Source organism: Venturia canescens, chromosome 5 (genome assembly GCF_019457755.1).
Source record: "Venturia canescens isolate UGA chromosome 5, ASM1945775v1, whole genome shotgun sequence".
Classification (NCBI taxonomy): domain Eukaryota; kingdom Metazoa; phylum Arthropoda; class Insecta; order Hymenoptera; family Ichneumonidae; genus Venturia; species Venturia canescens.
In genome coordinates this window covers 946,151-972,465 of record NC_057425.1, presented here as the reverse complement: position 1 = coordinate 972,465, position 26,315 = coordinate 946,151, and the positions used below count along the sequence as shown (strand labels likewise).

At 45.5% G+C, this 26,315-nt stretch overlaps 2 protein-coding genes across 4 annotated transcripts; both read left to right on the top strand.

Moving 5' to 3' along the window:
- The first annotated feature begins 178 nt into the window (after nt 1-178).
- Nucleotides 179-7,493, top strand: Tnpo-SR (transportin 3). 2 transcript variants are annotated; one of them, XM_043418827.1, is made up of 18 exons: nt 228-280; nt 363-480; nt 1,045-1,248; nt 1,338-1,495; nt 1,697-1,769; nt 1,851-1,988; nt 2,119-2,339; nt 2,446-2,737; nt 2,843-3,078; nt 3,244-3,383; nt 3,524-3,715; nt 3,803-4,044; nt 4,184-4,324; nt 4,411-4,622; nt 4,804-4,960; nt 5,063-5,230; nt 5,348-5,460; nt 5,643-7,493. In XM_043418827.1, exons 1-18 carry the CDS (start codon nt 267-269, stop codon nt 5,701-5,703), a joined length of 2,880 nt encoding a protein of 959 aa, XP_043274762.1. In that variant the 5' UTR covers nt 228-266; the 3' UTR covers nt 5,704-7,493. The 2 variants fall into 2 exon arrangements, with proteins under 2 accessions (XP_043274763.1, XP_043274762.1); XM_043418828.1 differs by having other exon boundaries at nt 179-480.
- Nucleotides 7,494-9,252: 1,759 nt separating this feature from the next.
- LOC122410801 (cytochrome c oxidase subunit 4 isoform 1, mitochondrial-like) lies at nt 9,253-26,306 on the top strand. 2 transcript variants are annotated; one of them, XM_043419241.1, is made up of 3 exons: nt 24,103-25,096; nt 25,359-25,551; nt 26,058-26,306. In XM_043419241.1, exons 1-3 carry the CDS (start codon nt 24,881-24,883, stop codon nt 26,240-26,242), a joined length of 594 nt encoding a protein of 197 aa, XP_043275176.1. In that variant the 5' UTR covers nt 24,103-24,880; the 3' UTR covers nt 26,243-26,306. The 2 variants fall into 2 exon arrangements, 1 of the variants encoding a protein (XP_043275176.1); XR_006261020.1 differs by lacking the exon at nt 24,103-25,096 and adding an exon at nt 9,253-9,363 and having other exon boundaries at nt 25,359-26,306.
- Nucleotides 26,307-26,315: the final 9 nt, after the last annotated feature.

Genomic DNA, 26,315 nt, shown 5'->3' with positions numbered 1-26,315 from the left:
ATCGGTTTGACCGGAGAATCAATCGGTTGTTGGTACAGTAGATATCCTATTAGAATTTTTGAAGTAAAAAGAAAATTGATACATATATTCCGAAGAACTTCAAGTTGAGTGAGCGCCTTCAGTGGTGAGTGGTGAAAGTGCCAACTGTTTTCTGTAGAATACACATCTGGCTGTCTGTGTTGTTAGTGTGCTTGAAGAACAGAAAATTTTGGATGATTTTTCACATCCGTAACTTTTTTTTCACGAGAACCCAACACCGGAATTGCATGGATTTACAAAAGTGAACAAATAAATAAATAAATATATATGTATATATATGTATATATATATATATATATTCATTTAATCGGTGATTTATGAAGAATGGATTCGTTACCGAGTCTGGAAACCGTCCATCAGGCTGTTTACTCGTTGTACAATAATCCAGTCCCTGCCGAGAAAGAAAAAGCGTCCCAATGGCTCGAAGAACTTCAAAAATCAGTAAGTCAGAACTGCGGGTAGCATTTTTTTCAACATTAAATAGTCTCGGTGTTATTTTCAAGAATTCTTTCTTCCTCAACGAATCTTAATTATCTTGATTGAATGCATTTTCAGTCATCGTATGTACGCCGCATATTGTAGTAGCGATATTTTAAACTCGACATAACCTCGAAAAACGAATCAAATCTTTGACATGTGAAAAATAAAAAAAAACTATTAGCCTTCGATTTTCTTGTTCTAATATACTTTTTTAGATCCCTTCGTTTTTGGTAAAATTTCCCCTTTTTCCCAAAAATCAGACCGATCATTTTTCTAATCTGTCGCCAAGTTGCACGCCTTAAAGAATTAATGAGGAAAACTATTGGTTATTTTTATTCTTCAATCTTTTACAGCAATCTATTCAGTTCTATTGAAACATTCAGTGAATTTTTCAAGTGATTTTGGCATGAACAGTGCTTCCGAATTGAGATATCTAGTGCAAGAATCGACAATTGATTCAAGATAAATGTAAAACAATTGTAATGCATAGATGTTCTGAACTAATAACTTTTTTATTTTTGGAAGGTTTATGCATGGAAAGTGGCGGACGAAATGTTACAACAAAAGAGAGATTTGGGGTCGTGTTACTTTGCGGCTCAAACAATGAGAACAAAAATTCAAATGTCTTTTCACGAACTGCCGACGGAAGCCCACATATCGTTGCGTGACTCTTTGCTGGAATACATATCCCAGATTGATGAACATACGAACAGCGTGATAGTGACACAGGTAATTTTGAAGTTGCAACATCTTTTTCTCTTACTCTTTTTGCAGTATTAGAGAAATATGATTCTTTAATAATGCATTTGTACTTTCAGTTATGCGTGGCTTTGGCAGACTTTACACTACAAATGCCTTCATGGCAAAAACCTGTAGTCGATCTCATCAACAGATTTGGCGGGTCAATGACGAGCCTTCGACCATTGCTCGAAATAATGACCGTCCTGCCGGAAGAAATAAATTCTAGATTATTAAGGTAATTCCTGTCTCTTCTTTTGACGCATTGTTAATAGATTTTTGTCGATGATCGCTCGTCCCTCTCCCGCTAATTATCCGCGAATAATCTATAAATATATTAACGTCTCGACGGAACCGCCCAACATAGGCTATATAACGCATCTTCTATTCGAAATCTTCCGAATTTTCTTATTCATTGGTACAAATTTTTTTGTTTCAGGCTAGGTGCTAACAGAAGACAGCACGTACTTTTAGAACTGAGTAGCGTTTCGGATACGGTGACTGAATTCTTGGTTCGTTATTAATTCTCAATGAATTCATTTGAGTTTTACAAAGTGTGATTATCGCAGCTTAAAAATATTGATCTTTTCTAGAAAATGTGTCTGAAGAACGGCGGTGATAATCCTCAAATTCACACGAGGATATTACGTTGCTTCACTAGCTGGGTGACCGTGCACGCGATCTCATTGAATGCCGTGCCAAACAGTGACGTGGTGGCTTACGCTTTTCAGGTTCATTACAAAATATTATTTCTCTTTATTTCGCTAGTCCAAACTCGGAATGAATTTATTATCTCGCTACCAGCTCTCGCTAATAAAATTCAAATAAATGGTTATTTCGATAAATTATGTATTGAAACAGGTATTAGGAAATCACGCGGCCGGGCACCAATTGCACGGGGCAGCTGCGGACTGCGTTTGCGTAATTCTGCAAGTATTAGAGGAGGACAACAATTTAAATAATACGGAAAATAATAGTGAATCCATCGTCCAACTGCAACAACTGCAATTATGCCTTTTCACGAGCGTAATGGCTCTAGAACAGCCGTACCATTTATCGGTTGCCCACGAAGATACGGAAAAGTTTGTAAAGCATTTATTTCGATATGAAATTTTTCATCGCGACAGAATTGTTGAAAATTCTGGCGAAAAAAAGAAAAAGTTGGCTAATGATAACGTTCAACAACAGGTCGTTGAATTACTGTCGAATTTTTACCGAATTGGCGGAAACTTTCCTCGTTACGATAGTGAACGGATGTGCCGGTGGAAGACAGCATTACGCCATCAAAGTACTAGATCTTGTTCTCACCTGTGTTGGACATCACGATTACGACGTTGCTCAAGTCACTTTTAATTTGTGGTTCCGCTTGTCCGAAGTCCTTTATGAGAAAAATTGCAAAGATTTGACAGCTACATTCAAACCCCACATCGAGAGGCTCATAGGATCGCTTTGCAAACATTGTCAGATGGAACCGGATCACGTTAGTACCAGTTGAACAAATAATCATTCATAAATTATGTACTCTCATTGTTTTATTAGCTGTTGCTTGTCTTGTCTTGATATCGATTGATTGAAAAAAATCTAGCTTGGTCTGGTCGAAGAAGGCAGCGGTGGCGAAGAATTCGCTGATTTTCGTGCGCGAGTTTCCGAGCTCATCAAAGACGTGGTTTTTGTCGTTGGAAGTAGACACTGCTTCCGACAAATGTTCAACGCTTTGACCGGGGCTGCCGGTCCTCAAGGTCAACCTGGTCAGGCACCAACTTGGGATTCTTCCGAAGCTGCTCTCTTCATAATGCAGGCGGTGGCAAAGAATATTTTACCGTGAGTTCCAGTTATTCTTGCGACAGAAATAACGAATATTATTGCCATCTCTTTTTTCTCCCCGCCTCACGAAATATTTATCATTCCGAGATTCTTAAGTTATCGGTGTATTAGCCGATCGACGCTTTATAAAGATTGTTAATTTTGCTTTTACATTTTTTTTAGGGCTGAAAATGAGGTTGTGCCAAAGGTTGTCGAAGCTATTCTAAATATTCCGGAAAATACTCACATTGCAGTTAGGCATACAAGTATATTATTACTCGGTGAACTTTGCGAATGGATCGAGAGTCATCCTCGATCGTTAGGTAAATTCTCGTTTTGTTCATTGTCATTTCGTACCCTGAAGTTCGGATAGCTTTCGGAACACGGCTCGGGTCACCGAAATAAGCCGGAGTGGTTAACGCGGATGAATTTTCCGTAGACTCAAATGGATGATTTATTTTAGAACCTGTGCTGAATTTTTTGCTGGCTTGTCTGAGCCAGAGAGGACTTGGAAATGCAGCGTCAGGAGCTCTCCAAAACGTGTGCGCGGCTTGCCCATTGCACATAGCTTCACATTTTCCGGGATTATTGCAAATTGCCCGAAATCTCGACAGTTTCGCAATAAGTAATGACGCTGCGATTGGATTGCTCAAGGGTAAATATCGATCCGGAGTTATTTAAGTATATCGTATTTTCATGGTGCTATCTCAGAGTTCGTCGTATACAATTCCGCTTATTTCAGGAATATCTCTTATTCTCGCTCGGATGCCACGCAACGAAATAGCACCAGCGATGACGGAGCTCTGCTGGTTTCAGGCACGACCGTTGTGCGCGTTGATGGAAAATCCTAGCCGTCCCGTTGACAAAGGATCCAAAACTGATCCCGTTATATGGCTCGACAGACTCGCCGCTATATTCAGGCATACGAATATTCCCATGGACGGTGCATGCGAGCCACATCCTTGCCAAATCGTTCTCACAGAAGTGAGTCTCTCACTGGAAGTGAAAATAATATTTTTTCTCTAATCAACCAACTATTTTCATGATATCTTTCATAAACAAGCATGTCATTCCGTATTTTCTTTCTTTCGATCATTTCTGATTCATTCGATATCCGTTGCAGATGTGGCCCGTACTGTCAAACGTGTGTGACTTGTATCAGGAAGATCCTCGACTTATGGAGAGATGTTGCAGGTGTTTGAGGTTCGCGGTCCGATGCACCGGTAGACAATCGGCGCATATCCTCGAGTCCCTCGTCAAACAAGTAATAATTGGATCCTTGCGGAAAAGTATCATTTTCAACAGCAAAAATTCAACGATGGATACTAATTACGAGTGCTTCGTTTTCAGATTGTTCAACTATACGCAAGACACTATCACAGCTGTTTTCTCTATCTTGGATCGATTTTGGTCGACGAGTATGCGAGTGACCCCGATTGCGAAGCCGGCCTACTTGGAATGCTGGAAGCTTTTATTCCACCGACCTTTACCGTTTTACAGCAAGAAGGTGGTCTCAGGAATCATCCCGATACCGTTGACGATTTGTTTCGTCTGTGTGCAAGGTTAATCACTATTTTTCTATCATTCGCACTGAAAAACAGCAATTTATATTCGAATAATCGCAATCTCGGAGAGCATGAAAAAACTTGTTTTGCCAATCGAGAAAATGGATCAAGCTCCTCCGGGCATTTATTTGCCAATTTCCGTGCATTCCAGAAACGTTAATTTTTCTTTCTCACTAAGGTTTCTCCAAAGAGCACCAGTCGCATTTCTGCACTCAGCAGCGCTTGGAAGCATCGTCGATTGTGCACTAATGGCATCGAGTTTGGATCACAGGGATGCAAATTCTTCGGTGATGAAATTTTTCTTCGATCTCATCCATAGTGGACGAATGCATGAGGTTCGTTATAATTTTTGTTTGTTGCGTTTGTTTTAAAGTTCAGTCAGATAAGCGAGCGTAAACAAATTTATTCGGCACATTTAAAGAATAATTTTCTTTTAGAGTCGACCGGATTTCGAGACGAGGAAAGAATTGGTGCAAGCTATTATAAAAGAGAAAGGTCAAACTTTGGTAACGAGTCTTTTACACGCTTCCGTGTACTCGTTGTCCTCGTACATGCTCGGCGAAGTAGCTGACGTCATTTATGAATTGGCAATATTAGACAGAAGGGTAAGACGCGGTGTAAAACATTTAGAAAATCATGTTTTTATAGAAAACTGGAAGAACGTCTCTTGATAAAATACTTGAAATGAAGCTGAACATTAATTTTTTCTTGCGGGGATACAGTCAATCTCTCAGTGGCTGGAAGAAGCGATAAAATCGATGCCGACTCAAAATGCAGGTGGATCACCAACAGCGACGCCAGATCAGCTGCACGAATTTCATCAAACGGTCACGGGGTGAGCATATTTTTTTCCTATGAAAAACTAACAATTACCGTGCAAATGATCGGGAAGACGGATGGAACACATTCATTTGAAATAATTTCATTATAATTACATTTGCCACGATGCATCCATTTATATCGTATCTGTCGTGTAATGTTAGACGATGATAGTTGACGAATTCTGGTTTATTACAGGAGTGACTCGGGAAAAGCAGTGGGACACGCCTTACGAAACTTTGCAAGGTTATATCGTTGACGCAACAACGTCCATTCGCAATGAACGTTGTTGTAGAAAAAAATGATCCTCTTGAGACGTAACTATCAACAAAACGTATAATGGGGTAGGGAAAACTCCGTTAATGCTGTTACGACGAGTAAAAAAATCAAGCAACAGACGACTGGAAGAAAAGTTGGTACAATCCGCGAAATTAACTACTTTCCTCATGGTCTGGAAGAGAAAAAAAAATCGAAGCTGTTTGGGGAAAGGCGCGCGCGCGTGTAATGTATGGTAGATGTGTTACGTATGCGTTACCTGATTCGTTAAAACTATAATTATTGATATTTTTACGCCGCTATGTCGCCCTCTGTTGTCTCCATTCGCAAGGGTAGAAGGAATTTAACATCTTGATGAATTCTTAAAATGCAACGAGCTTGATTGAAAGATAAAAATGCTTGTGAACTGCTCTTTCGACACTGAAGAAATATTACTTATCTCGTATATAGATGAACCCGACGCATATTATTATAGTGGCTCGTCAACGAGTTCTGATCGTTCACGATCGAGAATTTGTTTTTTTTCTCCTTCTCTCTTTTCAACGTGACCTTTTTTAACAACTGACTCATTACCAATAACTGGTAGTTATTTTCGTCTATGTCAGATATATACCTAATTTACATTTAGGTAATAATCTAGTCCCAAACGAAAAAGAGCAGTTCATATTGCATCCGAACAATTTGATATCCGTTTGGAGAGACTTTGACCGTTTTTTTAAAAGAATTTTAACTTTCTTCATCGATATCGTCAGTTTTGAATCTCCATTTTTTTCGAACAAGCCTTTTCAGAACAATTATCTTGCGAATCGAGAATGGAACGCGGACCGAGGGGAAACTCGTTCGGCTCGATTCTGATCAGTTTGTTGGCCCATTTGATTTTTTCTCTTCCTTTTTCCGAACTTCCACTAATGAGGATACTTTATACACGTTTTTTATAAGAAAAAAATAATAATAACTGAAAATCATTTTTGAACCTTTTTTTCATCATTCGCTTTTCGATACAATTATATTTTCAACCTAACGACCAAGTAGGAACATTTTTTGCTCATTTCTCGCGAATCAACATCTTCCCACTTTATTTATTGTGACGAAATCGCTGCCCCGGCCAACCAAACAGTGTTCGTTGAGCCGAGACTTGGTGTTATATCGGACGGAAAGCGAGACTTATGAAAAACGTCGTAATTTACAATTTGGAAACGTTGGGGAAAAAAATCCGTGATAACAGAGCTTAAAGGGGTGCAAGAAAAAGCTGAATCGAAGCGACGACGACGAGGAAGACAACAACGAGGAGGAATCTCCCATCAAAAAAAATCGTCAATGAAGAAAGAAGGAGGGCGTTGAGGACGAAAAAAAGAACAAAAGCGTGCACGGTGATAACGAAGAGAGAGACTGTGTCGATGTATAATATAAATATAGGGGAATACGAGAGACATTGTGTGTACATGTGTATTTAAAAAAAGGAACGTGAAGAAAAAATAGAGCGAATCAGGGAAATGTTTGAAAATTATTTGTACGTGAGAACATTGCATTTTATGCATGATACATTACATTTTTTTTTTTTTTTTTACTTTAATTCATTGTGAAAATGCGATGTACCGTAGACACTACAGTTTTATGACCTTCTCTCCATACGACGGGAAAGCAAGAATGGAGGAAGAAAGCCCTACCATATGATAGGAAATTTTATCGTGTAGGACTCGAAATTGGAGACACTGGGAGAGTTGAAAAAAATTGATAAAGGCGATGAATAAATATACAGCTGTACAATTTCTATCTCGAGAATTTATCAATTTTTCGCAAGATTTTTTCTCATCCTCTTGTACACGTATTTATATTATATTTTGGCTCTTTGAAAAAAAACGAAACAAATTTGAACAGACTCGACGATATGATCGATCATCACTCGATGCTTCTTTGCGGGACAAATAATCGAGTTTGAATAATTATTGCCAATAATAAGTACCGAAGATTAATAAATTAATAAAATTCATTTATCGATATTTCAATTGTACAGTCAGTGGGTGGCGAGAGCAGGAAGCGGGGGAAGAGAAGTTGGCGAAAGAGGAAACGGCTGGCAACGTTGAGGCCTGAGTCAGCCTCTGGAATGAGCCTCGGTAGGCTTGAGAATCGCTCGCGCGTTCGCGTGTGTAGATTAGTATATCGAGAGCGTGAGACAAACACACGGAGAGAGGGGTGTCTCATCGTCACTGCAATCCTATCGCCGCTCGCCGCTCGCCGCTTCTCCCAACTAAGGAATGTCCCATTGTCCGAGGAATTGGAGATGGATGAGCAGGCATGTACAAAAGTACATACAAACGATATCGGAGACAAAGCGCGTCGAGAAATTGAACCGATACCGAAGCGCTCTGCTCGCTCCGGCGGCGCGTGTGAGACGCACGTTTTTCACTTTAATAAATTTCATAAATTTCATCATTGCAACGAATCAATGAATGATTATGGAAAAGTAACAAATTTTCATAAAAAATGAAGCACTCTGAATAGACGATGGAGTAGGATTTGTGAGATAATTTGGAATGGAATTACAGGCTCGAGGTTATTTTGTTTTCTATTTGGTAGGATGAGCCGCGGCGCTCGATGAGCCTCGAAGCAGCCGTCTCGCTGCTTCGAGGATACGGGGGCTGCTCTTTCTCTCATCGATGTTGCCTCCGGTGCGGCAGAGCGACCGGCGGGCTCGTTGCTCAGCAACGAGACAGACCGCTCTCTATATAGTATAGAGCGTCTGCCAATTCTTGCCGGCAAAAGCTCTCCATACCACGAGTCTGCTTCGAGGCCGATTCTCTCCTCCCCTTTCTCGACCGTCCGTTTCTCTCTCGCTACGTGTGTGCGTCTTTATGTGTGGACCGAATGTTCGGGGTATACCGCTAATTTGCCAACAGACTTTTGCGCAACAGTCTCTCCACTATAGATAGCAAAAATCGTTTCGAATGTCAAATGGGACATTTCAATAACAAATTTGTATTTCCTCTTTGAATTTTCGCATCGACAGTTTTCTCCGAACGGATCGTTTCTAATTTTTTAACGTTCAAATATACGCGATTTTTGACGCTGGTTGAGAATTTTTTTGCGATATTTTATTTTTTGGTGGAGGAACGTGCAAAATGAAAACTCGAAAAACGTGAGGAGACGATCACGGGATAAGAGGGGAGCGGAGATTGTCGCGCGTCGCGCAAGTGAAGAATCAAAGGTAAAAGGGGGAAGAAGGCGCTACGCACTGCGCTAATATAGCGTCGCTGTTGTTGTTGGCCGCTGCGGTAACACGGCTGGTGCAGGAACAGTACGGGATAGAGAGTCGCGGAGAGCACCCGCGTTATCAGGATTTTCTTGTAGCTCGCGTAGGAGCGAGCGCGTCGCTACGGGTCTATATGCCCGCGATTAGTGGGGAAAAAGCATGGAAGATCGAAGAGGGGCGACGGTTCGAAGAGCCAGCCGCCGGAGCGAGTGACGGCAGTGACGGCGAAGAGGGAGAATAAGAAGAGCGGGGTGGGGCAGGGAGGGGGAAGAACGCCACAAGACGAGACGAGCTGCCGAGGTCAGTTTTCACCCACGCCCCGAAACGACGCTCGACTACGCTTACCGATCCAACCGCCAAACACCCGACGAACCGGACGTCGTCATCCTCGAGGTTGTGACATACCGCATTGCAATTTTCCAACACCGATGCATGCTGCACGCGTAATTTTTCTTTTGTTTAGCTTTTTTCCGCCGCTTATCGCAACACGCTATTTTTATTGAGCCACGACGAATAATAAATGGTTCGGTCAAACATTTTTAGTACTGCGAGTGTTTTTGCTTCTACGCGAGGAATCGAAATAATTTTTTTCTAACAAACGAAGCGATCGCACATCTGCAAATTAAAATTACTCGAACGGTTGGTGTGAAAAGAAATAAAGTAGAACCTACGAATTTATAAAAATTGCATATACGCCGGTGGTGACTGCTTTAACCGTTCACGCGTATATTTCATCGACGAAGGCTCGACACGAGAAATTCGTTTTTTCCCCAAAGCCGTTAATACAATTTTCACTAATCGCGTTGAACTCGCAACTGCGACATCACAGTGTACGTGCATTTCGAAAACGATTCGAAATCGTAAATGTATTTACTCCTGTCATCTTTTTTTTCAACGTACAATTGAGCTCATATATATCATACGCGTTGCTGAATTTTTCTCATATCATATTCGCGTTACAGCTTTCATATTTCATATATTTTGCTTTACCGCTTTTCGATTTTTTCGCTTTGTCCGACAAACTGTATTTATCGATGTTGATACACGCAGAAACAATGTCCTTGCGACCCGAGACCGAGATCAAAGTACGATCGGGAGGGAGCAAGTATATAGTTCGATACAAGGAATGTAGAGGGTCTATTTTCAGTTTCACACGCGCGCACAAACGGGGAATGTTGTCGGCTGTCGGTACTACGTCAGGCAATTCTTCAACTGTACAGGCTGTACAGGCACGGTTTGACGAACATTGCCCGATGTAGAATTGATACCCCGCATAAGATATACAATAGTATAGTCACGCTGAAGAAAATCGGAAGGGAGAGTGAGTGAGAGAGAGAGAGAGAGAGGCCCGGTACGATTCAATAAATCATGAGCGCGGACGCGGTGGTGTCGCCTCGTATGCGGCAGAGCTGCGGCACACGCTGCGCTTCTGCCAGCACTAACGAACGGGCTTGCTGCGCATTTCGGGCAAATAACCGCCCTGTCCCTGTATGAATATATCTTCTCTTTTATCTCGTTCTATGTTTCGCTTGAAAATCTCTTTGTCCAGCACGGACGTTGAAAAGGAGATTGTACTTGTTCGTGCCGGCTCGTGCCGGTGGCGGCATCTCACGAAAATCAGGGAGCCCGATCTGCTCTTTCTCGTGTGTATGTGTCAGTATGTGCAACAAAGGCGCGCGCGTCGTCTTCTGACTTTTCATGGCGACGCTGACTGCTGGCCACGTCGTTATTTTGTCTCTTTTTCGCTTTCCTTCCTCACTTGAAAGCTGCTTCTGTTTCTAGGCACACGCGAATTATCATCAGAATTATACGAGCATTCTCCGAACACTATGGCCTTGTTGAAGCATTTCTCAGGACGCACGGAGATGGAGGGAGAGAGGGAAAGGGAGAAAAAAGTATTCAAAAACTCGGAGAGTTTCGAGCCTCGTGTGAAGGGGCGAAGGATAAACTCGGTGACGAATTTCGTTATCTGCCGGTAACAAATCTCGTCTTATTGATAATATTTTAAGGCGTATATCTGACTGGAATACCAGAACCCCTCGATCCTGCGCCTGTTCTTGCTTCTTATTTTTGCTTCTGTATGTCAAAAGTTCAATATCTTTTCAATCATTTTTTAATATGCTTTGTGGTTATTCACCGGTTGTGTACAATACGCGTTGGCTGATACGACGCGTATTATTTCGTATCTCGCGTGACGATGGACCCCCCGCCGAGTCGGTGTCCCTCGCCCTGTCTCTTCCCGCGGCTTCGAATCTCGCACGCGCGCGTGCTTAAATTGCTTTCATTGCCACGTTATCTCTAAATATATATTTTTGGCATGCGGAACTGATAGTTTTTTTTAATTGGTGATGAAGATTCAAGTAGAAAATCTGAAATGCGTTTTTGCTTACCCAGCAAATTTTTTTTTCCCTCGAAATATGTTAGTGGAATGTTTTTCTTGTTTTCGTGTTTTATTCGCGGGTGTATGGAAACGCGAAGAAAGCGAGCGGCGAGACGCCGATTCGCAGGGTCGCTGCAAAAGCCGCGTCCAAGGCCGTTCGTCTCGTTTTTGTTGGGCGATGACGAAACAGCTGTGTCGTCTAGTCTTGCTCGGCATTGCTCAAATTTATCCGAAGTAATGAAATTCAAAGATTCTTTATCGTCAACCATTCAAGGCCGAATCGATGAGATCGAATTCATCAATTCTTGTCACAAATAAATTTAACGAAAACTCTTTCGCGATGGTGCTAGGTGCGAAAAAATTGTTTCGCCAGCAAGTTCTCGATGGAGCATCGACCGCGAAATGCAAACTCGATAAATTACCATTCGCGGCGGAAGCATCGATCGATAAGAAGGAAAATTGTTAATTAGAACATGCGAGGAATGCGCAAATAAGAAGAGAGCAAGAGCGTACGAGATGGAGAATGGAAATATAAATCGATGGAGAGCTCAATTTCATTCAGTGTCAAGATAATATATTGTTCGGTGTCAGCCGCGCGTGTTGATGTATGCGTAACAGCGGCTCGCGACGCCGGCCGGCCGGCGTCGCGAGCCGCGACACTCGTGCGGAGAAAGCGCCAGTATGCACGGAGCATCGCTACGCGCTGTGTTGCGCGTCGCCGATTCGGCAAACAGTGGCGCGGGGACGGCGATCGGGGGCTCAATTGTTTGACGAATACTCACAACGGTAGAACGTAGAGTCGAAGAATCGAGCGAGAGATTTCCGGAGTAGTTCGGTCACGGCCGGTTGTATTATTTCAACTCGGGTAGAATCGGCCGTGTCCGTGAGTGACGTTCGGGTCGATGTACACAGCTTTCGCCAAAGCTGAAGGCGCAGGAGAAATGGAAGAGGTGGAATCCGAGCGAGAAGAATAGAGCTAACCCGCTCGACGCGAAAGTACAAAAAATATCCGCGAGAGTCGATAATAGTTGTCGCTCAGTTGTGGTAGAGGGCAGAGCTATAACGACGGCGAGGGAGCAAGGATCCTTCGCGTTCATCGCCAACCGCTAACCACCGAGTTCTTAGCTTCTCCGAACCTACGATATCGGCCAGACGGTCAGTTCGTCGCTCGCGGTTCGTGAAACAAGTTTATTCTCTTGAATTACGTATGATAAACTATCATTACACAAAACGAAAAAGCTTTCCATCTGCAAACGACCGCGTTCGAGTTTCATCTGTTGTTTCAATGTATACTCGGTTCTTCGTTTTTTTTCGATAACCGTTCTTTCCTTTTTATCATTCAATGAATTTTCGCGATATTCGTAAAATTATTATCCATTTGGAACCGTGTATCCGTGTCGGAAAGTGCGGTAAACTTGTCAGTCGAGAAACGGATTTTTCGAATACTTCCGATCCAACTTCAAAATGTGAAAAATGTTAGAGAATCGTTAAAAATTGGGTAAAACAAAGTTTCCGGCTTTCGACTCTACGTAATTCTCCTGTTCGCCATTCCCCAACGGTCTCACGCCCGTCAGTAATTTTGCTCCCGACTCGATTCAATGCGCTAACGAAGGGATTGGATAGCTCTCCTCGATACGCCATTTCTGTGTTACACGAATGACCGCGGAGTTGTGAATCTTGATATATTTGACCTCGCGATCGAGCAGTCGCTTTCGGCAATAATAATAACAATAATCATCAGTCTCCGAAAGGCTGGTGAAGAATAAAAAGAAGGCGGGGAGCAGAATGAAAAGTGTTATACCGGCGTTAAGCGTAATAACCGGCGCGGTAATTCACCGTCGGAGTCTCACGGTCTCGGATCTTGACCTCGCTCTCTCTCTCATAGTACTACACCACTCGACTATATCCTCCTCTGACCTCTGTTTCGGGGGGTTCATCGAGTTTGCTCAGTGCGATAATGATGGCTACGTTGAGTCTACCCAAAGTGCCGGCAGAGGGTGGAATCTCGAGGTTGAGTGACGGGAACGCAGAGAGGGGGGGGGGGCGGTCCGGGGTGGGGGCGACGGTCGATTAGTACAGGGTAATTGGTCGGGGGAAGGGGGGGGGGGGCATATCACAAAATAGGGAGGTTTTTTCTATGGAAGACGGGATCGTCGATCGTTTTTTGAAACACGACAAGAGTAAAAATCCTGATATCGTTGTTCGCTGATGGATCCCCCGAAAGGTTCTCAATATTCGACATTCGGTGCTCTTTTTTTCTCGCGTTACGAAGAAGGCTTTGGGAAAGTGATGAAAGTTTCGCATCTGGTTTTGTCAGAACGAGTGAGAGAAAAATAAAGTTGACTCGCAGGGTTCGCGGTATCTTGAAAAATCATCGCTGTTCGGTGGCTCGTGTCAAGTGATATTTGTCTCGTGGAAACGAGACTCGCGTACGCCGCGGGAACACCCGATCGCGGAGAAATTAAGGGAAAAGATGAGCCGAGGGAAGAGAGTCGGGAACATTCGTTGCGCTAGTAGCGGATGCTCGTTCGGTGGCCCGCGTGTTCGCGTTCGATCAGCCGTAACGCACAGGCTAACTAACAGAAATTCGAATAAAAAGTCTTCCCGAGCCGTCGCTCCTTCGGAAAAAATCAACGAAAAATCACGGGGTCGCAACGATTGAGGCGCGCGTACGTCCTCGTGAAAAGACGTTTTCCGACGTTTTCATTCGATCCATCGAACCCGGTTCAATATTATTTTCAAGACGTACTTCCGCTCGTCCGGTATCGTCGACTCGACGCGCCCCGCCGTTCCCCTTCCTCGGCTCTGCGGCCCGCTAATTTTTTTTATTCCGTCTCGAACCCTTTTCCGCGTCGATCTTCACCGTGACGAGCTCGATATTTCGCTCAATTATATTCCTCGTTGTCCAGAGACTGAGAGCTGTTGAAATATTCCAATTCGAAGATCCCTTTCCCACCATTTACTCGGTCATTCGTTACAGTGGAATCGGATGGAATTAGTTTTTCTTACGCATACAAAGACTCGCTGCTGACAAAGCGCGGGGCGGTGCTTCCCCCGTGGAAGACGAGCGGCGCCGGTGTTGCATAGATTTCGAAGGATTTTCCGAACGGAAGGCTCGCATTGACGGGACGCAACGGCCGGGAGATAAAAGTAAAAGAACGACGGAACGAAAGCGCTCGAGAAAAAAGTGCGGTCACGAGCCAAGGATGATAGTCTCGCCTGTTACCAGGCCACTCCTCCTATGATTCGACCTCGAGATCGTTCGGATCGCTCCCAACTCCTCGACATTCCCGACAACCCCACCGATGCCTCTCTCGCTCTTTCGCGCATCGGCCGCAATAGACGCGAGCGAGCGAGCGCGCGCGCATCAGTATTTCTCATTCCCGATGAGAATCCCCCTTCGCTCTTTGCCGCTGTATGCATATGTATGCGTCGTCGCACCGTGCAGACCAGTCCGCTGCAACATTAATTCAGGAATATTCTGACCCGTCCGGACAGTTTTTTTCTCGGAATCAAACTTTTCCCATTTTTTCTCTCCCATTTAATCGAGAGATCGCGATCCAATTTCGCGGATAAGTCACCGGAGGGGGCGATTCGCATTCGTTGGGTTTATTCTCATCTGCCATTTCGGCGAGTTCTATTCGTTCCGTGAGAAGGTTACACCGGGAAAAAGCCTGGAAAAATAGGGATCGATATGGCCGAGTGATCCGAGCAATTTCTCGAATCGAGCTCGGTCGAGCCTCGGAGAGCCTGAATTTGGTGAGCCGAGGGCATGGGATTTGTTTTATTTCCTCTTTTCGTTGGTGCTCGCGATCGAGAATGTACGAGTCAACAGGGCGTCGCTCCCAACCGTCAAAAAGAACGAAGGACAATTGTTTTTCGAGAGGAAACTCATCACCGAGCCTGAGCAGATTCGATAGTCGCGGAGCACGTTTACGGAAAGCGTTTACGAGCGTTCCTTGCACATTTTGCACTGCTCTACAGAGTCCGGTGACGAGTCGCTGGCACGCTTGAAATTGAAAAAAATATCGAGTCTGTGACCAAGTTCGTATCTCCCCGGTGAAAAGAAAGAACCGGGAGCGAGGATCGGTCGGAAATGTTGGTACAAATGCGGCCGTTGAAGTACGAGCATTCGTTACATCCTATTAATAGCGGAGCGGTTATTTTTGGGTGTAAAAAACGTGTAATTTGAATGGCTCTGAGAGTCGTCGGGGGAACTGGTCCAAGTAACGATGCGCGTTTAATATCCGGCATTAAGGCGTCGGCAAGTCCGTAGGTGGTCGTGCCTGCCCGTGCGAAGCGAGTAAAGAGAATATGGGCGGCGTGCAGGTACAATTATCCACCGCGCGTCTTTGTCTCCGGCGGTGAATCTCTCTCGGTTTCTTTCCCAAGTTGGCGCGAGTACGCGAGGGTGCCGGCCGGCTCGCGCCGGCGGTGTCTCGATGCGCAACGTCCGTTCGCGTCGCGCCTTCGCAAGCCTTACGAGCCAAAGCCCTTTCTGCGCGTTTTTCACGGAGAGCGGGACGGCGGTAGATTTCGCGTACACGAGTGCGCGCTGTGCCACGGCAGACGCTTGTCATTCGTCCGTGTCAACGGATCTATCGCTCTCCCTCTCGCTCGCTCCCGTCTTATTCGAGCGTATAACGCCCTGTCGCAGTCCTCACAAGTTTTATTTAATCACGTTTGCTGCTGCTGCCGGCCGTGCGTCAGCGAAGGCACGAGAGCGTGCGGAAGCCACAGCACTGAGAGCCCGAGCGCACCGGCCGCCACCACCACCACCACCAACACCGAGGGAACACCACCGATTGTGAGACTCTGTTGCTAGGCGCCCCCACCACGGGCCCGGCTGCTCAACGTGCCCCGCCTCGCCCAGCCTGTCTGCCGCGCGCTGCTTCTTCTTCTTCTTCTTCTTCTTCTTCTTTCTATCCTCCCACACGCTCATTCGCTTCAACGGTGCGCCCCTCGCACTCCGACTCCGACGCTGCTCCCGGTTGCTCCTCGAACATTCTCCTCTTTCTCTGTATATGCCGATCTTACGTGTCACCGCGTACGTAGGTTCGCCAATACACGTGTCCTCTCTATATTATTTCTAGTATATACGAGGATGACTCATTTATAATCGCCTTAAAACTAACTCGTACCGGATTCCCTAAAAAAAAACATTCACTCGGAAATAGTTTTCTTTCTTTTACAAATTCGTACCCGCGAAAGAAAGGGCTTCGAGGACAAGTGATTTATCGTTCGTTCGAAGGTTTTGAGAGAATCGATGGGATTTGCGCGTGTCGTTCGACTTTGCGACGGTTCTCGGCTCCGAAGCGAGCGGAACGTCGATCGACGGTAAAATTATATTCCGAGATCCCGAATCGCGGTTATCCGACGGTCAAAGTGCGAGAACGGAAATCTCAACGCGGGACGCTTGGAGAACGCGATACGGGGAGAATTTGGCGAATCGTCGGAAGCCCGCGCGGCTGCTCGCCCTCGCAATTTCGATGCTCCGCGGCACTCGAGGTGTCGAGTTACCATGATAAACGTTTCGAACACGCTCGGGCTTCGTTTCGTCATTTTTTTGGCTTGTTTACTTCTCGTTTCGAGGAGCAGATAAAACGTTAAAGTATAAGATATTCTTATCTACGGGCGCGTAACCAACCGTCCGAAACACGGCCTCGCGAATGAGCTTCGTGAAAAATTGATCGAGCGGATAAGATCGGGATTGTTTCTCAATCCGCAGACGAGTGTTTAAACCTTTTTTGCATTTTTTTTTTTTCAACCTCAAGTTTGCAACGTTGGAGTCCGACGAAATGATCTTGAAAAGTCTCCAATAATTCCAGTAATTCTCCAATTTCGTTTCTTCCTAAACGTTGTTTCTAAAAATTGGTGTCTCTCGAACAGCTTTTACTAGCTTTCATTTTTCATTAAATGTTTTTCGCTAAGAAAAATACCGTTTGATAATGTAAAATTCTTCTGTGTTGAGGCGATTAACAGGGTGGAGTTCAATATGTCTAATAACTGAATTGTAGAACGGTCGATATATCGAAATTTTAAAAGTTGTGATATCAGTTTGGAGAAAAATAAGTAATTCGAAATTCTTATTCCCCATCGACTATTCAGCAGATTGCGTGTTTAATCAAAAATTCCTTCGTTGAATTCGCATTTACCAATGCAATTTTAACAGACCATTCGAATGTCAAAAGTTCATATCTTCGAATTCAAAATGGAGAGTAATTGTTTTACAGACAGACCAGAAAATAGAGTAGCAAAAAATCGAAAGTGAATTTTTCGAGCCTATAAAACTTCGATATATGGCAGAATAGCGATAGCTCGAAAAGGCGAAAGTCAAAATGGCGATGTTTAAAATTGGAGATCACCGGTCTGAGTAAGTGAGTGAGTGGGACGCGTATATTTGGAGATGCATTTCTTCATTTTGATCGATCGACTTTCTAACGTTTCGCTATTTTGACTGTTCGACTTTTCGGTGTTTCGGTATTTCAACCTCAGTAATATTTGGTCTTTCGTTATTATATTTTCAAAATAGTGAATTTTCACAGTATCGCTGACCGTAGTAATTTATGAATCGAAAGAGCGATAGTCGAATTTTCGAAAAATCGATATTTTAGTCATCGTCCTATGGGCGATTCTTACATTCTATTTTCGATGTAAACGTGCTTCGAGCCTTGCAGTTTTTGCTTTATTTATTTTCGGCATTGAAAGCTCTAGTCGAATATATCTGTCTCCATATTATAATTCGAAGTTTATAAACTCGAGATTTTAGCTGTTCGAAATTTTAGTCATTCCAACATTTGATCCCCACCCGATTAAGAGAGATACTGAAAACCGATTGGGATTCATATTCGGTCTCCTCATCCGGTTGACTCTCGCTCATTCCTTTCGCGTGGTCGCTCCTCCGCGAAAACTTTTGTTCGGTCTTTAGCCGTATAGTAGGTTTGTCGAGGTTGACCGGAATGATCGATCGGGTCTGGCGGTGTGCACGAGCGCGCGCGTCTCCGTCGTCGAGCTGCCAACTCTCCGTTCGCGTTTGATCCCTCCTATACGTGTGTACGCTGACCAACGATCCTCGAGAATTCTCGCCGAAAACTGGCGTACGGAGGCGCCTCCTCGGTCGAACGAAATTGGATGATTTTCGGGGATGAGAAAAATTGACGGTGCACTTTCTTCCGATAATTTTGGTCTCTTTTAACGATGCTCGCGGCTGTAATTGAATCTCTTCTTCGAAGTAAAACCCGATCGATTTTCGTTACGGAGAATTTCACGAACGGAAAGACTCTCGCTAAATCGGCGGTTCTGAGTCCGCGCGAGCATCGCATATTCGGCTGACCTCGTTTGACCAAAGACCTCGCGAGTATATTTCTCGATCGACAAGGCCAGAAAATCGCCGCGTCAGGCTCGCCCGGTCGCTCTTACGTGCGAATTCGAGGGACTCGAAACTCGCTCGAACGGAAGCTCTTGCTACGTGTGTCGCCAAATTCCTCTCTTTCCATTTGAGCAGCCTCGCTCGGCATACGAACGCGCGAGCCGCTGGCTTCTTTTTTATTCTCGTATTCGCACGTTCGCGTATCACCCACCGAGATCTCGCGAGGAGGTTAAATGCCTCCGCGAAACATTGGCCAATGAAAATTCGTCCGGACTCGTCTCTTCAGAGCCGACTCCCACTTCCCCGTTTTCCATTTTTTTCCTCCTCGTTTGAGTTTTCGAAATTTCCAAATTTCCAAATCTCCAAATCTCCAAGATGCTCAAAAATAATTGAGAGAAAACGTGAAACGGGGTTGGAAAAGGGGCACGACGAAATCCCCTTTCCCCCTTTCTTTCGCTGCTGCCTCGTATTCGTCTTGGCTCCTTTTTCATTTATTTTTTTTATTTTTTTACTTATCGCTCGTTCGGCCAGGCCGGTTTTCGCGTTTATGCGGACGTCCTTGAGATTCGTGCCGAAAGATCGAACAACAATCGTCGTCACGGAACGGAACGACGCTCGAAGAAGAGCGGGACGGAGACAAAGAGATATTGCGGTTCAAATATATTTGTATAGTGATTCCACGGCTGCTTGAGCGTACATTTTTGTTCTCTACATGCGCGAATACACACACACACACACGTGCATTAGCGTCGAGACGCACGGTTCGTTCGCGTTTACAATTTGGGTTTCTCGATACTAATACGCTTCTGCCGGTTGTCTGCTGGCCTGGCTGCCTGGCACGACGGCGCCGACGTCTCGTCGAGGACACGCACTTCGTACGTACCAATAATGGCGTCTCCCGTCGTTATTAGAGGCGCGTCTCGCCTCGCTCCGCATCCTTTCGAGCTTTTTTCTCCTCCTCCGCCATTTTTTTTATCTCCTCGCAATTTCGGACATCAATCCGTTCATAAAAGGACATGGAAAAACTGGAAAGGAGCGTGAGGATGTGAGCAAGTTTTTCTCTTTTCGGTGTTCGACGGCTCAAATCCAAAGTATATGCGAGGATCGGATCACGATTCGTCGCGGATCCTCATGCTCAAAAGTTGAGTGCGCAAAACGCGTCAAGTATTTCCGAGCGAAGATGACCCAGCATTGCCAAGGCTTGTCCACGTTTTTTTTCCCAACCGCGCTAGCTTCATTTCCCATTCCGTCCCCAATGATGTACCGCAATGCAGCGGGAACCAAGAAGATGATTTATTCGGTGGGGCTATCGCCCGTTGCCAAAGTCGTTTTCCTCGGGCGATATACAAATATTTATCTCCTTCCATATTTGGCTCTTACTCGAGACTCTTTTCTCCCCCCGCGGTGATTCGTGCCGAGTTTCGTTTTAGGCGCACGCACATCGCTATCGTGCGTCCCCGTTGGTCCTCCGGTTGTTCGTCGAGGAGCGAACGAGCCAACTACCGTAACACACCGACACGAGAGCTATGCCCGTAAACGGGGCATCCCGCAAATGCCCGCAAACTGCAGTGCGACACTATCTTGCTAAAAATACTTGAGGCACGAGCACGAGGATCGGGGAATGGGTTGGGAGGGGGGGGGGGGGGGGGGGGGGAGAGCTCGACATCGGACATCGGGCGAGCGATCGTCTTGTATACGTATAGAAAACCTTTTTCTCCGAGCGATTTCTCCAACAACGTCGCTGCTTTCCTCCCCTCATTTCCTCTGATTCACAATAATGCGAGTGACGTTAAATTAAAAATTCACGAATCGAGGCCCCGAACTGGTATTCGCGGATGACGGCAGCTCGTTCGCGCTGCTTTCGGGGTCTATACGTGGAAACGAGCAACGATCGTTTCCGCGAAACGTCTGTCCGTTGCCTCGTTCGCTACTCCCGATGCCTTTCTCGAAGGTCGCGCGGTGTCTCGCGGCGAGAATTCAAAATATGACGCCACTGCCTCTTTGTCACGCCCATTGTTTCACTCTGACTGGGCCCTTGATAAAAATTGAAATAATTGCGTTTTGCTGACGAGTGTCGAGAGAGATTTCGTTGGTAACGGACCGACGACGCTGACCAAACGGATCATCAACGGGGACCTCTTAAATTTTCATTAAAACCGAGAAAAAAACTTCTTGGGAGGAATTATTCTACTGCCGTATTTTTCGATCGAGTCCCTCGAGCCTCTCTTGCTTCTCGCAGGACGATTCGCTGAGCTCTGCCCTCTCCAAGGTCATCGTTCGTTGTCGCCTTCGACACCGCGCGCAATTTTATACGTAAATAAATAATACAACGTCGGTTTCTTGGCTACACAGTTGCGGCTGAACCTCGGCGGCCGTGACGCATGACGAATCACGAATTCGGGACTCTCCGAGCGACGAGATTCCGCGTAACTATCGCTGAGCCTCGAATCCCCTCGGTCTTTCTCCTCCGTTCTTCGAATCTTTTTATTTTCCCCTATTTTTTTTCGATTCGGACTCGCGCTCGCGTTTGGTTTCGTCGGAACTCGTATTCGTCAATGATTTTTCCGATGCTCGGGATTAAATTCGGAATAATTTTCGTATCTCAGATTCTCTATGAGAACGACGGTTCCATCGATATTGGTAATTCCAATCAATAACAAAAATTAATCACAAGTGCGCGAGGAGTTTTGTCGTTTCGCTCTGCGAAACGATCTATAATGGTTTCCGAGGGAGCATCGGCAGGAGGGCATGTCTGGAGCGCACGAAGAGGCAAAATTTTATTGACGCCGAGGGAGGGGGGAGGAAGGAAGGTCGCGGTCAAGATCGTCTCGAAGAGAAGGGGGGATGGAAAAGGATAAAACGGAGGTTGCTGACGACCGGTGATGGGGAAACTAAGCAACGGGAGATATCGCAGTGTGGGAGAACCTTGGGCAAGTTTCGGGAGCTCCCCGTCCTCGCATCTCGTTCTTTCGTCCAGGCGATCGAAAGAAAGCGAGATAAACGACGGGGAGACGCGAGCACTTGTTTTTCGATTGAGAGCATTCTCGCAATTTCTCGTTTGTATTCTATGAAAATTCGTAGATTCGCGTCTTCACGCCTCGCGGTTGAATGTTTTTGGAACGAATTGTCTCGTTTTCTAGTACACGATTTCGTCGTCAGACGTCGCGACTCCCCGTCAAACCGGCGGGCGCTTCCAATTCGAATTTCCAACGCGCTTCGCTAACGAGAATTTACTATTGAGCAGGATCGAGCGAATTAGCGAATACGAAGCTCGTTTTCTCGACGTAAAATCCGAATTTCGAAGAAAAGAGCGGCCGAGGAGGCCGGGGTGGGGCGACACTATTTCGTTTCGAGTTAATTCGATCGAAGAAGAAAGGGGAAACGTGATTTTCCTCAAAGTCCGGTGAGCGGTTGGCGGCGGAGTAACAAGACGAGAGAAACGTGCACAATCTCGTGTACCGGCGGCAGAACGGACAACTACCTGCGCGAAACGACCTCTACACCGCGCTCAAAGCGTACAAACATCTGCGCACCCTTTGTCTCGATTTTTCTCTCTTTCTTTCTCTTTCGCTCTCCTAGCGAGGAGTTTGTACGCCCGCCGACCTTTCTCCCTCTTGAATTTCTTCGGGCAGAGAGCCGCGGCACGCTGGCGAATGAGTCGTGTGTAACCGGAGGAAGCGAGAACGAAGCGAGAACGAAGGAAAGGGGAAAGCCGCGATTGAGCGAGAGAGCGGTTGAGCGACGAAAATCGTGGGGGCAATTGGGGAGGTATCCGCCGGCGGTGAAAGAGGGAGAGCGGGGGGAGACAGGGAGAGAGTTTCGGTACCTCGTCTCGGCTCATTGTCATGCAGTTTCACGGCTCCTCGCGACCGGTTCGGTTCTCTCGTAGTCTCTTTGCTCGTCTCGAGGAATATGCTCTACTCTCTTGTATTTTTCAAACTCCGGGATTCTTCCAAGTCGCGATTATTTTATGACACTTCAACTTTCCTTTTCCGCTTGTCGCAGTTTCGTACTCTGAACAAACAAAAAATGGTGCAGAAAACGAACGAAACTCGTGCTGATCTGGTTGGTGATGACTTTTAAACTCGTTCATTCGTTTTCCATTCCGTAGTAGACGCGCGACTTGCGAATCTTTTGTGTCTCAAATATTTCTCAACGAATCTCTAGTTTTTTCACAACTTCGTTCGGTTCGTCGTGCGCTTCCGGAACGCGATGCGAGATCCGTTTGTCGAAAGACCGACGTTTCCGGCTCACGTGTCTATTTATTCATTTATTCTTTTTCGAACGAGTAGGAGTGTGATATTTGGCAGAACTCGATAACGCGAGGACGCGATATCTCGTGATTCGTAGGGACGGAAAAACCTTTTCATTTTATTTTATCCATCGGTCGGTGAGCGAGGAATTTCTGAGAACATGCAGTCGGAGATTTACAGTGTCGCCTCGTTTTTTTTTTTTTGCGTATTGTGTTCAACCATCGCTCCCCCCGTTTAACATGCTTTTTCTTTTCCTCAAAATACGTAACGGCTACGAGATTTCCGTGTGCTCGAACGAGGAAGGCAAAAAAGTCTGCCATTTTGAGTCTAGCAGCGAGTGCGATGTAAAAGAGTCGTTTTTTTTGGAACCTGCTGTCTCGAGCCACACGGTTGACGATGCGTACCGGTTTTTTTTTTTTTTTTCTTCAAGTGTGCAAAATCGCAACGTACGATGGAAAAGTGTGATGAAAATTGTGGAGTCGAGAGTTCATCGCGTTTAGTTCGGTGCTCTAAGAAATGTCGAAATTATGGTGCTTCTTCGCAAATGATCCGTGTCCCAAGTTTTTTCACCCCGTCACCGTAGACGCCTCCTTTTTACCATTCGATCTCTGTAAATGTTTTCATTGAAATAACTTCCAAGGGGCGTCTCCCAAACTCCCCCTCCCGCGTCCCGCCGCCCCCCTTCACACGTCATTTTTCGACTTCGAACGCTGGACCAAGGTCAGTGAAACGTCGAAACGTCGCGGATCGCGTTCTGTTTTTTTTTAGTTTCGAATTTCAATCGTTCGGTCAACTGCTGCACGCCCCTGCGCAAACTGCTACAAATAAACGTACAAAATGCAAGAAATGAACGGATTTATTGGCAGAACGGTGGTGAGTTACTTCGGGATACGGACGACGGTGGGGATGACTCTAACGTTTCCACAGGTGGCGACAGCGGCATGGCACGCGAGAGGGAGAGCGAGAGCGGCGATTCATTGACCGGAAGCGTGGGATGCGAGCGAAGTTCGTTTTTTTGTGCCTCTCTTAACCCGCGTTACTCAGGTACTTCCGGCTGTGGATTTAAATAACGAGTCAGGTACCTGAAGTAGCGCGCGCTGCGAGTTGGCTATTTTCAATACTTCGGTCACCCCAGAAATCAACATTTCTACGATAAGAAATGATCCAGCTGGCGAAACAGAAAATTGAGCTCCGGCAGAACAATATTCCGAGGATCTTCCCGAGGCTCTCGATAAGCCCCGGAGGCTGCATGTTGATTGTACTTCATCAGGTGCTCTGGTGGACCCGATACCCGGCACCTGTTGGAGCGCAATTCATATGACTGTGCCCCGCTCCATTTCGCAACTACGAGCTACGACGAGGAGACGGACTGGAAATAACAATTTTTTCAAAGTGACACGGTCGATCGAATAAATCACGCTGAAGTTTCAAACAAACCCAAACAAACGTCAGAGTCCGACGAAATGATCTCAAAAAACCCTCCAATAATTCCAGGAATTCTTCAATTTCGTTCCCCGTCGAATTTGCAATTCGTCGTTTTTCAAGCTGCCGCGATATTTCGCGAAATAAAAAATCGTCGAGCAGCGCGCACGAGACTCGTGTGCACGATTCTCAAAATTCTCAAAACCCATTGAAATATTAAACAAACTCTTCTCCCCGGAATGACGGTTCGTTGAGAGACCAAATTTGTGAATAAAAAATATTTCGTCCGACGCGTATTCGATTGGGGAGGATGACAGCGGTAGGTGGCGCGCCGCGACGCTGAGTGACCGAGCGGTTCGTCAAAAAATTGACGACCGCTCGGACCGCGCTCGCTCGCAGCAGCGTTATAGAAGAAAAAACAAAAATTTCTTGGTTAAACGGTCACGCTCGAGAACAACGACGAGGATCCGATAACCGAGCTTAAAGATGTTGAGTATCCGGCGACTGGGCTCGCCGAAAAAGAGCCTACTAAAAATTGTGAATTTTTTTAACGAACCGAGAGTAGCGAAGTTAATGAATCGTCGAGGATGTGGAAACCGCGAAGTCGTCGGTTACGGTATTAACGGGAGATACATGTACGGGGATCACCAAACCTTCCCGTTCCCGGCTATAAGGTTTCGGGAAAATACACCCGATCTGTTGGTCCGTGTATCGACAAAATTTTTAATTACAATTGAAAATTACGAAATTTGCATCGGAGGAAAGACGATTTTACCAAATAAATGGAAGAATGCTGATGAAATCGGGGGAAATGAGATTAAGCACGATCCGAAGCACAACTATTCTTTCCGACGATGCAAAAACTCGAGTCATGATTTTCCACCCTCCCCCCGTACATTGTTTCGTCGCGCTGCCTCAGTTTCCTCTCCTTAATCCCCCGTTGACGAGGACTTTTCGTACGCAGGCACTTCGGGAGAAGGAGCGAGGCGACTGGCGGAGATTGTCCATGGAAGAGAAGAAGATTCTTTACAGAGCGAGCTTCTGTTCGACCTTCGCCGAAATGGATGCACCTACCGGCCAATGGAAAAGCATTTTGGCCAATTGTATATTTCTCGTGTGCGCGGCCCTCTGGCTGTGGATTTACGTTCGGATTTTTGGTACTTTATATACCCCCTTTTTTCCTTCTGTTCCGTTCTTCGTGAAATTCCAATACGATTCTCCCGGGGAATGATCAATTTCGAGTCGCCGAGACGAATTTTTGATAAAATAAAAATTGGCGAAAAATTCGGAGGATAAAAATGGGTTTTTGGGGAATTTTGGTACGAATGAAAAGAAAATGTTGATCGGGAGAATCGCGAGGAACGAATGATGCTCGGGACAAACGATTCGCGCATTTGAGCTCGCCGATAGGATCGGCTGTGATTCGTAAGCGACTCATGATTTACCCGCTTCATTGACCGATTTGCCGTTAGCAGTGACCTGGATTTCGTGGACGCGAGTCGCGTGTCACGACTCGTCGTGCCCCGGTGTGCGACCAACGTTTCTCTCTCCTCTCAGGGGGCTCTTCGTTATTTCTCCCAACGACGAGCCTCGCTAACTCGCACGTTATATGTTTTGTCAAAATGTGAATTTTAAAGGAGAACAAAAATTTTATTTCCCGCAGTCAATACAGAGGCCCCGAAAAGTTTTTCAGAGGAGAGTCGAGCGGCGCAGTACTGGCGTCAAGAGGCGATTAACAATGAGCCGTTCAGCGGAAATTACAAGCCAAAGAATGCAGACAAATACAAGCCGTTTGCAGAAGAGAACGAACCTGGGGAAAGGGCGAAAAAAAATGACGAAAATGACTGAAAAAACGACGCTGAAAGGAATGAAAAATTGTGCAATTAGAGAAATGTACGATGAAATAAAAATATGCGATATT

Bases quoted from the DNA above. Each gene is read 5' to 3' on its own strand.
- LOC122410801 (XM_043419241.1), top strand. From the start codon at position 24,881: ATGTTGAGTATCCGGCGACTGGGCTCGCCGAAAAAGAGCCTACTAAAA. The intron at 25,097-25,358 runs GTCCGTGTATCG...TTTCGTACGCAG, and splicing joins AAAATACACCCGATCTGTTG to GCACTTCGGGAGAAGGAGCG. The intron at 25,552-26,057 runs GTACTTTATATA...TATTTCCCGCAG, and splicing joins GATTTACGTTCGGATTTTTG to TCAATACAGAGGCCCCGAAA.
- Tnpo-SR (XM_043418827.1), top strand. The intron at 2,738-2,842 runs GTTAGTACCAGT...AAAAAAATCTAG, and splicing joins GTCAGATGGAACCGGATCAC to CTTGGTCTGGTCGAAGAAGG. The intron at 4,961-5,062 runs GTTCGTTATAAT...ATTTTCTTTTAG, and splicing joins ATAGTGGACGAATGCATGAG to AGTCGACCGGATTTCGAGAC.